We start from the raw sequence: 14,185 nt of genomic DNA on the forward strand, positions 1-14,185 counted from the left end.
CTGAACCATCCCTGAACCAGACCAACAGGGGAACCTGGGTGAATTTAATCCAAGCAAGTAGCTCCAGGCCAGTAGCTCTGGTCCAGGCCATTGAGTTGAGGTAATATTTCCCTGAGGATTATAGCTGCTACTTTTACATGTCAAAGCCAGGATTCCACTGAGGCCAGGATGGCTATTTCTTTTGACAAGTGAGGCTTTGGAAGACCTTTCACCTTGTTAGTCATTGAATCTGAGCTGTTTCACCCCAAACCAGAACTATTAGGTCAGAGAGTCACAAGGCTTCCAACGGTCAATCATTTAGTTTCTAAAAGAGTCCAGCAGGAGCTTTTTTTCAATGGGAATATACCTGGTATCTGTGTTAGAAAGGCCACAAACCCAAAGCCACAAGGGATGCCTCTAGGTGGAGGCCAGAGGGTCCAATTGATAATATCATCAGTCACAGAATCTTGTATTGTTTCCAGTTCTGAAGGGGTCCAGTAAGATATTGGACCTACTTTTTTGTGGTAAAAAGCTGAAGAGATAATAAGGTTTTTTTGTTATTGTTGTTTTTTGTTTGTCTGTTTGTTTGTTTGGCCAGTGGAGAGATTGAGCAGTATATTTCTTCCATAGTCCCAAGAAATTACTTGACTAACCAATCCCTGAATGCTATCTCCAGAATTTTGTTCAGATTTGTCGGTCAAGTCCTGCTGGCAGAGGTGTGATAATTCACTATTATCAGGACAGTTGAAACTAAGACTTTTTTTTTTTATTGAGATATAATTCACATACCATTCTTACATGACAACCAACAGGATATCATCTATATAATGAAAGCTTTGGACATCAGAGGATAGACCCAATAGTCATCCAAGAGATGTCAAGTTAAGAGTTTGTCACAGTAACATTTCTCTACCTGCAACTCTTCCCCTATTGGGATAATTGCCTCTGGCACTTATGGGATAGAAAAGTAAAACATGTGATATATCAACTTCTACTCTACAATTCAGATATAGAAGCAGCAATAGTACACTGAATTAGCCTAAAGAGCCCCACCACAAGATAACTTCAGCTCCTTCCTCAACAGTGAACCATGTCTAAACCCCATAAGTTGAGTCAATGTGGTCCATACTCTATGAGTCCAGAGTAGCATAGTGCCCTCTAGCACAGGGGAAAACACTATCTGTATCTTCCCAGGGTGTTAGCTATACACAGATCCTTGAAAAGATAGTCTGGAAAGAAAGCTGTCATAAGGCATGCAGAAATGGAGACTCATGAAGAATTGTCTGCTGGCCCTAAGCACTGATTATATAACACTCATAATGAACTTCTGAAATAGTGACGAATAAGACATTTTCTTGGGCCTTGAGTTCACAGTGCAAAGTGGATAACCTTTTTAAAATAATTATTTTAGCGGAAGCCTTAATAAGCCTAGGTCTCAATCTCCTTTAGAGGGAATTTGGGCCACTTTGCCATAAAATATCTATAATAACTTAATACATGTCTAAATAATAAGTATGTTAAGTCTAATGTGGCATAGTGATCTACACCAGCACTTTTATTTTTATTGTTTTTATTTTTATTTATTTATTTTTAATATTTATTTATTTTTGAGAGAGAGAGAGAGTGAGGGGAGGGGCAGAGAGAGGGAAACACAGAATCTGAAGCAGGCTCCAGGCTCTGAGCTGTGAGCACAGAGCCCAATGTAGGGCTTGAACTCACGAACTGTGAGATCGTGACCTGAACCGAAGCCGGATGCCTAACTGACTGAGCCACCCAGGTGCCCCTATTTTGCACCTTTTAAATTACAGTAATTTTAGTTGATGCTTTTATTTGTCGATTTAATTTAATAAGATTTTCTCTGTTACTTAACACTGTTTAGAAGCCACCGTATTAAAACAATAAAGTTATCTTTAAGTTTAAACCACCAATTCTGTTACGAGTCCCTAAATCTAGAGAAGATGAGAAAAGCTAATATAACATAAATATAGAAAACCACAACAGTCAAATCGGATTTTTTTTTCTCAGACTGAAGTAAAATTCAGTAAGTTTTCAGGAATAATTTTTGAGACAGAGACAAAGGTGTTAAGCTGGGCAACATTCTGCTCTGGGGTTTATGTTTGATCCCTATCGCAAATTAACTTCACAGAGTGTTACATATTACAGTACACTGTGGGGAAATAAACAAATATAATCTAAAGTATAGGCAAAGGAAAAGACCACAGTGACATTTTGTTTAATGAAAAAAGGTATGCATGGCATATATATAACTACAGTCTCAAACAATTTGAGCCACCGTGCTTTTGCAATGAGGATGGAAGAGAGGGTCTAGAAAGTGAGATTTGAGATGTATAATGGGCCAAGTTTCCAAACTATAAGGATTCTAAGATGCTCCAGAAGTTATCAAGAAGTATTAGAAAGAATTATTTTGGGGATAGCAAGAGACAACTTGGACAGAAGAGGAGGAAAGTGTTGGGGCACGAGAGTAGTAGTGAAGGGAGGAGGAAAAACATCAAGTCATTGCTTTTAGCATTTCTGGGACTTGCTCAATTCTAACTGACTTGTTGCTTAGGGCAAGTCTGAACCTAGTTTCACGCATCAAATGAAAGGATTACACTAGATGGCCTGAAAAATTGTGTATTTATACACCCAAATAAACATGAATGTTATTTGTAGTCCTTTCTTTTTCTTTTCTTTCTTTCTTTCTTTCTTTCTTTCTTTCTTTCTTTCTTTCTTTCTTTCTTTCTTAGCTCCTCTTTTTAATATCCTTATTTTCTAGACTTTCAAAGTTGGATTATAGAATAATGATTTCTTTTCTGATCAAAAGCCAAATATGATTAGAGTGCCTTGGTGGCTCAGTCAGTTGAGCGTTCAACTCTTGATTTGAGCTCAGGTCATGATCCCGGGTTGTGGGATCAAGCCCTGCGTCAGGCTCTGTGCTGAGTGTGGAGCATGCTTAAGATTCTCTCTCTCTCTCCCTCTGCCTCTCTCCCTCACTTTCTGTCTCTCTCAAATAAAAAAAAAAAAAGACAAATACATGGATATCTGGTCAAACATTCAATTGTCAACACACAGTTACAAATCTAAGTTCAAGTTTATTTTTAATATGTAATAAATTTGTTAGTAGTCTTCTAATAACTAGAAAGCTTTCCAGATCCTCAGTTGTAAGTGAAAGGATATCTGAACAGAAGGTTTTCTTTCTTTTTTTTTTTTTTTTATGAAATTTATTGACAAATTGGTTTCCATACAACACCCAGTGCTCATCCCAAAAGGTGCCCTCCTCAATACCCATCACCCACCCTCCCCTCCCTCCCACCCCTCATCAACCCTCAGTTTGTTCTCAGTTTTTAACAGTCTCTTATGCTTTGGCTCTCTCCCACTCTAACCTCTTTTTTTTTTTTTCCTTCCCCTCCCCCATGGGTTCCTGTTAAGTTTCTCAGGATCCACATAAGAGTGAAACCATATGGTATCTGTCTTTCTCTGTATGGCTTATTTCACTTAGCATTACACTCTCCAGTTCCATCCACGTTGCTACAAAGGGCCATATTTCATTTTTTCTCATTGCCACATAGTATTCCATCGTGTATATAAACCACAATTTCTTTATCCATTCATCAGTTGATGGACATTTAGGCTCTTTCCATAATTTGGCTATTGTTGAGAGTGCTGCTATGAACATTGGGGTACAAGTGCCCCTATGCATCAGTACTCCTGTATCCCTTGGATAAATTCCTAGCAGTGCTATTGCTGGGTCATAGGGTAGGTCTATTTTTAATTTTCTGAGGAACCTCCACACTGCTTTCCAGAGCGGCTGCACCAATTTGCATTCCCACCAACAGTGCAAGAGGGTTCCCGTTTCTCCACATCCTCTCCAGCATCTATAGTCTCCTGATTTGTTCATTTTGGCCACTCTGACTGGCGTGAGGTGATACCTGAGTGTGGTTTTGATTTGTATTTCCCTGATAAGGAGCGACGCTGAACATCTTTTCATGTGCCTGTTGGCCATCTGGATGTCTTCTTTAGAGAAGTGTCTATTCATGTTTTCTGCCCATTTCTTCACTGGGTTATTTGTTTTTCGCGTGTGGAGTTTGGTGAGCTCTTTATAGATTTTAGATACTAGCCCTTTGTCCGATATGTCATTTGCAAATATCTTTTCCCATTCCGTTGGTTGCCTTTTAGTTTTGTTGGTTGTTTCCTTTGCTGTGCAGAAGCTTTTTATCTTCATAAGGTCCCAGTAATTCACTTTTGCTTTTAATTCCCTTGCCTTTGGGGATGTGTCGCGTAAGAGATTGCTACGGCTGAGGTCAGAGAGGTCTTTTCCTGCTTTCTCCTCTAAGGTTTTGATGGTTTCCTGTCTCACATTTAGGTCCTTTATCCATTTTGAGTTTATTTTTGTAAATGGTGTGAGAAAGTGGTCTAGTTTCAACCTTCTGCATGTTGCTGTCCAGTTCTCCCAGCACCATTTGTTAAAGAGGCTGTCTTTTTTCCATTGGATGTTCTTTCCTGCTTTGTCAAAGATGAGTTGGCCATACGTTTGTGGGTCTAGTTCTGGGGTTTCTATTCTATTCCATTGGTCTGTGTGTCTGTTTTTGTGCCAATACCATGCTGTCTTGATGATGACAGCTTTGTAGTAGAGGCTAAAGTCTGGGATTGTGATGCCTCCTGCTTTGGTCTTCTTCTTCAAAATTCCTTTGGCTATTCGGGGCCTTTTGTGGTTCCATATGAATTTTAGGATTGCTTGTTCTAATTTCGAGAAGAATGCTGGTGCAATTTTGATTGGGATTGCATTGAATGTGTAGATAGCTTTGGGTAGTATTGACATTTTGACAATATTTATTTTTCCAATCCATGAGCAGGGAATGTCTTTCCATTTCTTTAAGTCTTCTTCAATTACCTTCATAAGCTTTCTATAGTTTTCAGCATACAGATCCTTTACATCTTTGGTTAGATTTATTCCTAGGTATTTTATGCTTCTTGGTGCAATTGTGAATGGGATCATTTTCTTTATTTGTCTTTCTGTTGCTTCATTGTTAGTGTATAAGAATGCAACTGATTTCTGGACATTGATTTTGTATCCTGCAACTTTGCTGAATTCATGTATCAGTTCTAGCAGACTTTTGGTGGAGTCTATCGGATTTTCCATGTATAATATCATGTCATCTGCAAAAAGCGAAAGCTTGACTTCATCTTTGCCAATTTTGATGCCTTTGATTTCCTTTTGTTGTCTGATTGCTGATGCTAGAACTTCCAGCACTATGTTAAACAACAGCGGTGAGAGTGGGCATCCCTGTCGTGTTCCTGATCTCAGGGAAAAAGCTCTCAGTTTTTCCCCGTTGAGGATGATGTTAGCTGTGGGCTTTTCATAAATGGCTTTTATGATCTTTAAGTATGTTCCTTCTATCCCGACTTTCTCAAGGGTTTTTATTAAGAAAGGGTGCTGGATTTTGTCAAAGGCCTTTTCTGCATCGATTGACTGAACAGAAGGTTTTCTTAAGCAATAACTGAAATTTGTATAAATGTCCAGTGGTAAGCATGATATATTAATATACATTTTTAAAACAGTAGTATATTTATAATCTTGGCCATTTCCTCCTAACATTTTGAAAGTTTTTTTCAACATTCTAAGTACTGCCAAATATACTTGATATTAATAAACTTGAACTCATATAAATCAGTAGTATTGGTAGTATTTTTTGGTTGTGATTATATAATTACTAAGCATCTTTAGCATTTTATATTAAACCTTCTCTTCATGCTTCTAGAAATTTCTGAGATAGTAGTTAAAGAATTGTTCTGGCATCTTATAAAAGTTTGTGACATTGAATTAAAAACCAAGAAAAATGATTTTCAAAGTTTTCTTCACTTTTATGTATCAATTTAAAGACTACATTTTTCCCCAGACTTTAAATAGCTTTTTTAAGAAAGAGACTTCCATCTACATCTATGTGAAATGGCAGAGAAATCACTCTGCTTTGTGAGTCCCTGTCCTGCTATAGAAAGGAAACAGCTGGAGTCCCAGAGAATGTAAAAAGGAGGTGGTTGGCAGGTGTTTAAAAGAAAAAAAAAGTTGTTTGTTGGTATATTAAAAAAAAAAAGCAAAAACAGTGTATAAATCAAGCTCCTCACCTGGTAATACTGCTCCTTTTCCACAGTCAGTCCTTTAGTGGCACATTACCTTTAAAAATTTCCCCCCAATTTTTTTTTATTGTAGTAAGATACACATAACATAAAATTTATCATCTTAATTTTTAAGTGGTATTCAATGGTATTAAATACATTCATAAATTTGTGTTACCATTAATCCATATCCAGAACTCTTTTCACTCTGCAAACTGAAGCTACATAGCTATTAAACAATAACTCCTTAATCCCCCTTAGTATCCTAAAGCTGTAACATTCTAGTTTGAATTTATACCATCTTAACTTCAAAAGCATCCAAAAACTTTCTCCTTTACAGTTCCACCTCCACCACTTTTGGTTGTTGAGATCACAAAATTGCCTCTGTATAAACCTAAACTAATAACTCCTTTAAATGAATTACTATCTTAAATTATGTGGGGAACTAAATGTGGAATTACAAGTCAAAGTAACAATAATACTAGCTTTTAAATTAATAGTTTTAAAATATATTAGTCTCAAGTCATATAGAAAACAAAAAGTAGAGTTACAAACCGTTGTTACAATAATATTAGCTTTTATACTTTCCCATGTATTTCTCTTTACTGAGATCTTTGTTTTTTCATATGGCTTCGAACTGCTGTCTAGTCTTTTCATTTCAACCTGCAGGACTCCCTTAGGCATTTCTTTCAGGGCAGATCTAATGATAACAAACTCTCTCAACCTGTGTTCTTCTGGGACTATCTGAATTTCTCCCCTGAATTTGAAGGACAGTTGACAATATACGATTCTTGGCTAACAGTTTTGTTGTTGTTGTTTTCTTTCACCATTTTGAATATCTCAACCCATTGCCTTCAGGACTTTAAACTTTCTGATAAGAAATCTGCTGGATGTCTTAGTGAGGATTCCTTATATGTGACAAGTTGCTTCTCATTGGCTCCTTTCAAGATTCTCTGTATCTTTTGCTTTTGAAAGTTTGATTATGTGTCTTGGTTTGGGTCTTTGAGTTCCTTGTACTTCAAGTTCATTAAGTTTCTTGGATGTTTATATTCAGATCAGTCACTGAATTTGGGAAATTTTTAGCCATTGTGTCTTCAAACATGCTCTCTACCTCTTTCTTTTTTTCTGTTCCATCCGTGACTCCCATGGTACATGCGTTGGTACATTTGATAGTGTCTCACAAGTCCCTTAGGTTCTGTTCACTTTTCTTCAATCTTTTATTTTTTCTTCTATTCCTCAGACTTGATAATTTCCATTGTCCTGTCTTCACGTTCACTGATTCCTTTATCTACCTACTCAGAAATAGATCTCTCTAGTGAATCCCACTAGTGAATATTTTATTTTGGCTATTGTGCTTTTCAGCTCTAGCATTTCTTCTTGGTGTCTTTTTAGATTTTCTATCTCTTTATTGATATTTCCATTCTGTTTATATACCATTTTCTCTCCTTTTACTTCTTTGAGTATCTTTAAAACAATTATTTGTAAAGTCTTTGCCTAGTAGATCTGCCATGAGGTCTTTTTTTAGGGGTAGTTTTGGTTGATTTATTTATTTTTCCTTTGAATGGGCCATAAACTTTTCTGTTGCTTTGTAAGGCTTGTGATTTCTTTATTTAGAGTTGGACATTGAATCTAATAATTACAGTAATTCTAGAAATTAGATTCTCTTCCCCAAGGTTTGCTGGGGTTTTGTTTTTGCTTTTATTGTTTTTGTTTTTGTTTTTGTATTGATTATTATAGGCTATCTCTGTGCTGAGGGTCACCCTGAGTTACAAACTTAAGGTCTTCTCAGGTCTTTTCTGAGCCTGTGCCTTTCCCTGGACATGTATGTTGACTTTCTAATTTCCTACATATATACAGATGCTTTTGAATGTTCTAGCCTTAAGAAAAAAAAAGCATATCTTAGTCTTTAATGGCTCCCAAAAGATGAAATAAAGAAAAATGAAGGGGTTGGGGAGAATAGCAGTCCATGAAATCCCCTGGAGATCACTTAGCTGGTAGGGCAGGGGCTTGCAACAATAGAAGTGCAGCAAAGGATACCCACTTCTTTGCACCTCTGTGATCAGAAGTAATAATCAATGATCAGGGCATAGATACCGATACTTGGAGGTTACTGTCCTGATTGTCCACCCTGGCTCTACAAGCTGTGTGCAGGCTACTCCTGGAACACATGAAAAGCTGCCTGCCTCAGAGCCCAGGAGTAGAGAATAGCTGCTACTGTGCTAAAAGCTGATATTGAATAAAATTAACCACAATTTACCATCCAAGTCTTCCCCTGGAAGTTATAAGCCTTCAATAGATGCCAGAATTCCAAAATAATTACATCAGATGGATTCTGCCAGTGCAATCATTTTCTAAGTTGGGAGACAGGTTCCCAGTTCTTCTTACTCCACCATCTTCCCAGAATCTTCTGGGACTGCCTTTTATCATATCATCTCCACATTTTCACATTTTCTCTTCACTTTAGTAGTTTTCACCAGATTAAGAATTCGAATTTGATGCTAGCTGATATGCCATAGGCCTTGGTCTTTCCTGGGATGGAACTGGATTTTTCTTTATTTGTCATACACAAGGAAGAATTAAAAAATCTGAGCTCTAGGGGAGCCTGGGTGGCTCAGTCAGTTAAGTGTCCAACTTCAGCTCAGGTCATGATCTCAGTTTGTGAGTTTGAGCCCTGAGTTGGGCTCTGTGCTGACAGCTCAGAGCCTGGAACCTGTTTCAGATTCTGTGTCTCCCTCTCGCTCTCTTCCCCGTCCCTGCTCACACTCTGTCTCTGTCTCTCTCTCTCTCTCATAAGTAATGAAATAAACATTAAAATTTTTTTTAAAAAATCTGAACCCTGAATCCTGTTTGCATCGTAAATAGCACTTTTTAAACAAGATACATATTCTTAAACCATATGTAACTGATATATAACTGTGATATATGTGTTAAAATGTTTGCCTGGAAAAAATTGGACAATGTACCTGTCAAACAACTGAGTAGAGGTTTCCTATTTATTCAAATACCATGAATTTAAATAGTTATTCTAAGTTCTATAAGTAAAAATATGTCATTGCACTGCTAGCCTATAGTCAGGGTTTCTTAGTTTTTCCTTCTCAGTGGTCTTTCAAGAGATGGTCGAGAAACACTGAAATTGTATAAATGGAAAATTGCATTTAGTTCTCCTCAGAATATAATCATTCTAGTTTTTAAATCCAAAATGTTTGAATATTTTACAACCTTTTAAAAAACAAGTTCATGAGCATCTGATCTTTTTTTGTAAAAATTCCCGAAACATTATAGAACCACAGAAGTTTATTCTAAACCATATTAGATACTGCAAGCAAAAAAAATTTGGATAATTATATCCTAATTATATAACACTAGCATAATTAGTATACCATTGTGAAAATATAAAATAAATCTGATAATTACATAAATGGAATAAAGATAAGATAAAAAGTGAAGGAACTTAAATAGAATCATTTTAAAATTTAAATTTATATATTTTTTATCATTCACACACTTGAATTAGAGACTATAATGTTAAGATCCATGATTTTTATGTTGCCACAAAATTCATTTTCCATCTATTCAGAAAATTTGTGAAATTTTTGAAAAAATTAAGGAAAATCTATCTTATAGACATTGTAGATGGAAAAAATGATAGTAATATTAAAATAACCATAAATTTTCAATACTGAGGTTTGGTTGAAAATATTAAAGTTTGCATTAAAAAGAGATGAAAGATTCTGTCCCCCAGTCACATCTAGAGTTGGCTCAGAGTCATAATTATCAAACAGTTAAATACATGGAACAGTCTGCACCTCTTTATTTTCTGTAACACTTGAGCAGTCAGATTCTCACTTTATCCCACTTGGGGATGAAAACTCTTCTATTTTTTACAATGTTTGCTTTAAATAGATGCATAACATCTCACAATAGCAAGTAGCACATTTTCCTATAAATAAAAATCCTGCTACACTCTCTTAATATTTGTAGTATAAAAGACAATTTCAAAGATTCTTTGTAAAAGTTATGCAAACTGAACTATGTACATTAATGTTTACTATTTGCAGGCTGCCTTAGAGAAAGAATGGCTAGCTTTAGATTCCGCCCGCTTCCCTTCACAAACACTGCTTCTCCCAAACCAGCTGCACTGGCCAAAGGTAACATGTCATGGAAATCTCTTAATGCTCCATCTTTGTTCGTTTCTTAAGGTTATGCCGTGCTGCAGTGATTAATAATGCAATTTATTGACTTGAAAAACACAATTACTTTTAGAAGCCTCTGACTTCCTCCTCATCCCCAGATGTAATTTTTCATGTAGCTTTTCTTTCGTTTGCTTCTAATTTTTTTCTTTATTTTGGATTTCTTTCAACACTTTATTTCACAGTAGCAAAAAAAAAAAATGATATACTTCAGCTGCATATTTGGCAGCAGACTAAAATCACTAGTTGACAGCACTTTAAAAATACAAAAATATGCATTAAGAGGGCAACAGCTGAAGATTCTCAGTCAGAGGTCAATGGACTGCAATATCTGTTATTTATTTGATAATCTTTGAAGTTTTTGTTTTTTGATATTTTTTAAGATCTTTGCTATTAATCACTCTATATATGCAAACTGTACCAAAACAACATATCCCTTACCACTACAATAAAGGACATTTACATGTGTATTACATAAATTTAATTTTATTATAATTTTCAGTTTTTGTATGTGTTTCCCTTGGGAGGCTACTGAATAATATGCATGTAAAGTAATATGATATAAGTGCTAGAATTTTTCCATTTATTTTATACTTAATATACATTATTTTTCTGATAAGTTCTGTGGAACCTTAAAATATGATGATACTTCACTGAATTTACCAAGCCATCCAGCTCAAGCGTGGCTATGTAATGAGAAAGAAAATTTGTTTTCATCAGAACACTCACAGTTTAATAGCAGGTAAGCTAAATTACTCTTTTAGAAGATCAACCCATAACGAGAATACTATACTTATTACAAAAGTGGTAAAATGATGAAAATTAAGTACAAATTTATCAGCTTAGAAGATGGGAAAACAGTGTTAAGTGTAATGATTTTTACAGAGTTTTCAGTAAAAAAAAAAAGTGTGAGGTAGCTTCATTAAAACAACTACAAAAGTGTCAGTGAAATAATGTCATTAACTGTTGTAAACAACTGAACTTTAAAATACTATGATATAGGTAGAGATAAGGATTAGAATAAAAATTCCAGGGCTGCATTTCTTTCGACAAAAGGAATTGAAATATGCTTCAAGTAATTGAAATGTAAACATTTTAAATTAATGGCAGACTTTTATTACTTTTCAAGATAAAGTTTTTCTGTAACTTAAATAGATTTTATTTCCGAGTTTGAAACAACATAAATAGCTTGTAGTTTTTTAAAACGTGCTGATATTCTTGTGTTGATTCAGTTAGTGTAGTTTTTTCTATCGCCAGACCAGAACACAGAACTTTGTCCTGGACACCTGAATCAAAGATCAGCAGAAAGAGTTCGCTAAAATCTGAAAAAGAAGAAAAAATTTCGAAAGAATGGTATGTGGTATATTTTAAACTAAAATATTAAGAGATTGAGAGACTTTAAAATTTTTAGGATAGACTTTTTTCAAGACTTTAAGAATTATTAGTTTTTAAGAAACTATACATCTGTTAAATTATAGGTTCTTAAATGGAATCTAATTTGTTTTAGTATGATATAATTCAGATATGTGTGTTTGTATATCTATGTATATATAAATATGGTCTGAATATTTGTTTTTCCTTTATGCAATCTATTAATAGGGGCTTTAAGGACATTGCTACTGCTCAGCAAATGTTGAAGAGAGCACAGAAGATGAAATCAAAGAAATTAAGGAAAAAATTAGGTGGGTTGTGAATGCTCTTTGAATAATAATGTGTGTCTGATATTGAAGATAAATTGTCTTAAAATATTCTTTACCAAATCGTATTTAATAACATTTAATAAGAACCAAAATGAAATGTGCAGTTATGAATACGTCTAAGGTAATAATTCTGAAAACTCAACCAAGGAAACTTAGAGAAAATTATGTTATTACGTTAAATGATTTGTTATACACTTAAGTGCTATTTTCACTTTCCCTCTGTTTCTTATCTACTTTCTCATTGATTATTCTATCCATTGTGCACTGAGAATTATGCTGTAATTTGTTTCTAAGTTGGTTCATTTTGACAAATGTTGATTCTAGAGTGTCTGCTTCATGTGGTTATTCCTTTGTTTTTAAATTGCTTGATTATTCAATAAGCTATTTCTATAAGTTTGTTTGTTCCATGAACATTAGCTCTGAAGGCTTCACAACTTGACATTTTGGAAAAGAAGTACAGTGTATATCTTCACAATTATGTAGAACTTGGGAAATGTTCAGTGGCACCCTTTTTTTCTATCCCACTTGATTCTTCAAATCATTCTTTGGATACTTTTGATCATTTTAGTATCATTACCTAATATGTGGAGTCGTTTATAGGTGTCAGAGCAAGAAACAGCACATTATTATGACTTTATAATTAAAACTACTTAAAATTATTAGCATATTGCATGTAACTTTGCATTTACTTATAATTTTATAAATATTTACTCAAGGACTCAGACTTGATATAAGTAATGTGACCTTTTTTTTAAAAAAAACTGGTTTTGAGTTTTTCTCATTCATTAGCTTCTTTTGTAGATTTTAAGAATTTTTGAGATTTTAATGGCGGTGAAATGTTTTTGTAAAAGTACCATCAGTCCTGAGAAAAGCAAAGAATCTATATTTATCTTGTAGTTCTAGCTTATTTAAGTATACAAAGAAGCATTTAGAAGATTAATTTTTATCTTTATTAATTTTCCTATTTATTATTTAAAAATTATTTATTATTTCCTATTTATTATTTAGGTAATACTTAATGATGACTCCTTCTATGTATTATTTTAATCATTAATTCCCTGGTAGAATTCTAAGAAAAATATATATGTATATATTTACATATTTATATTTATTTATTTATTTATTTATTTATTTATTTATTTATTTTTTAATAATAAGGGGTGCCTGGGTAGCTCAGTCAGTTAAGTGGCCAACTTCTGCTCAGGTCATGGTCTCATGGTTTGTGAGTTGGAGCCCTGCATCGGACTCTGTGCTGACAGCTCAGAACCTGGAGCCTACTTCAGATTCTGTATCTCCCTCTCTCTCTCCCCCTCTCTTACTCACACTCTCTCACTTTCTCCTCTGTCTCTCTCAAAAATAAAGGTAAACATTAAACAATAATAATAATAATAATAATAACCAAGATACTCTTAGTTTCCAAGGAATAGCTGATATTTCTTGGCACAGTACTTTATTGATAGATTTCTGATGATTTATTTTTATATTCCAAAATGTCAACTTTCCATTTTTTGGTGTTTGTTATATTAGTGATATCATTTATCTTTTTGAGATAGGTGTAGTACTTTTTGTTGTATGCTAACAGTTTGTAAAGTTTGAAAGATTGAAATTTTAAACATTTTTAAAGAAAATGTAGCGGTGCCTGAATGACTCAGTTGGTTAATTAAGCATCTGACTTCAGCTCAGGTCATGATCTCTGGGTTCCTGAGTTTGAGCCCCACGTCAGGCTCTGTGCTGACAGCTCTGTGCTGACTTGCTTTGTGCCTCCCACAGTCTTGTTTTATAAACTCCTATTAAGTTCATCAGGACTCAGTGAACACAATACTATAAGGTGGTTCCCAAGGATTAGTAACTCCAAACTCTTAACAATAGTGAGACTTTCTTTCAGTCCTAGGGAAATGGAATCCAGTATAGTAAGTCAGGGTAGTTTGACAAACTTTTTTATTGCTTTGATGTATATATTTTTTTCATCTTCAGTAGCACCAACAAACATTCTTTAAATAGCTGTTTTGAGAATAATAAAAGTTTCTGAAATTCCTGGGGGAAGTTCAGATATTAGACGTGTCTGAAGTACTATTTCAGCCAATGTTCAACAATTGTTGAACAAATGTTCAATTACTTATGTTCAAGGTCTATTTTTTAAAAGATATTCACAATGTTTGTAATAGTTTCTGATAGTGAAGCTAAGAAAAAATCTATCTTAGT

At 34.6% G+C, this 14,185-nt stretch overlaps 1 protein-coding gene across 1 annotated transcript in view; it reads left to right on the forward strand.

Moving 5' to 3' along the window:
• Positions 1–14,185, forward strand: part of LRRIQ1 (leucine rich repeats and IQ motif containing 1) — a 206,696-nt gene that overhangs the window by 96,653 nt on the left and 95,858 nt on the right. The window contains exons 18-21 of the mRNA XM_032594019.1: positions 10,152–10,241; positions 10,904–11,025; positions 11,541–11,636; positions 11,883–11,965. Coding sequence (XP_032449910.1) covers positions 10,152–10,241; positions 10,904–11,025; positions 11,541–11,636; positions 11,883–11,965 — 391 coding nt within the window. The remainder of the gene's footprint in view (positions 1–10,151; positions 10,242–10,903; positions 11,026–11,540; positions 11,637–11,882; positions 11,966–14,185) is intronic.

This window comes from Lynx canadensis, chromosome B4, assembly GCF_007474595.2.
Source record: "Lynx canadensis isolate LIC74 chromosome B4, mLynCan4.pri.v2, whole genome shotgun sequence".
Lineage (NCBI taxonomy): Eukaryota > Metazoa > Chordata > Mammalia > Carnivora > Felidae > Lynx > Lynx canadensis.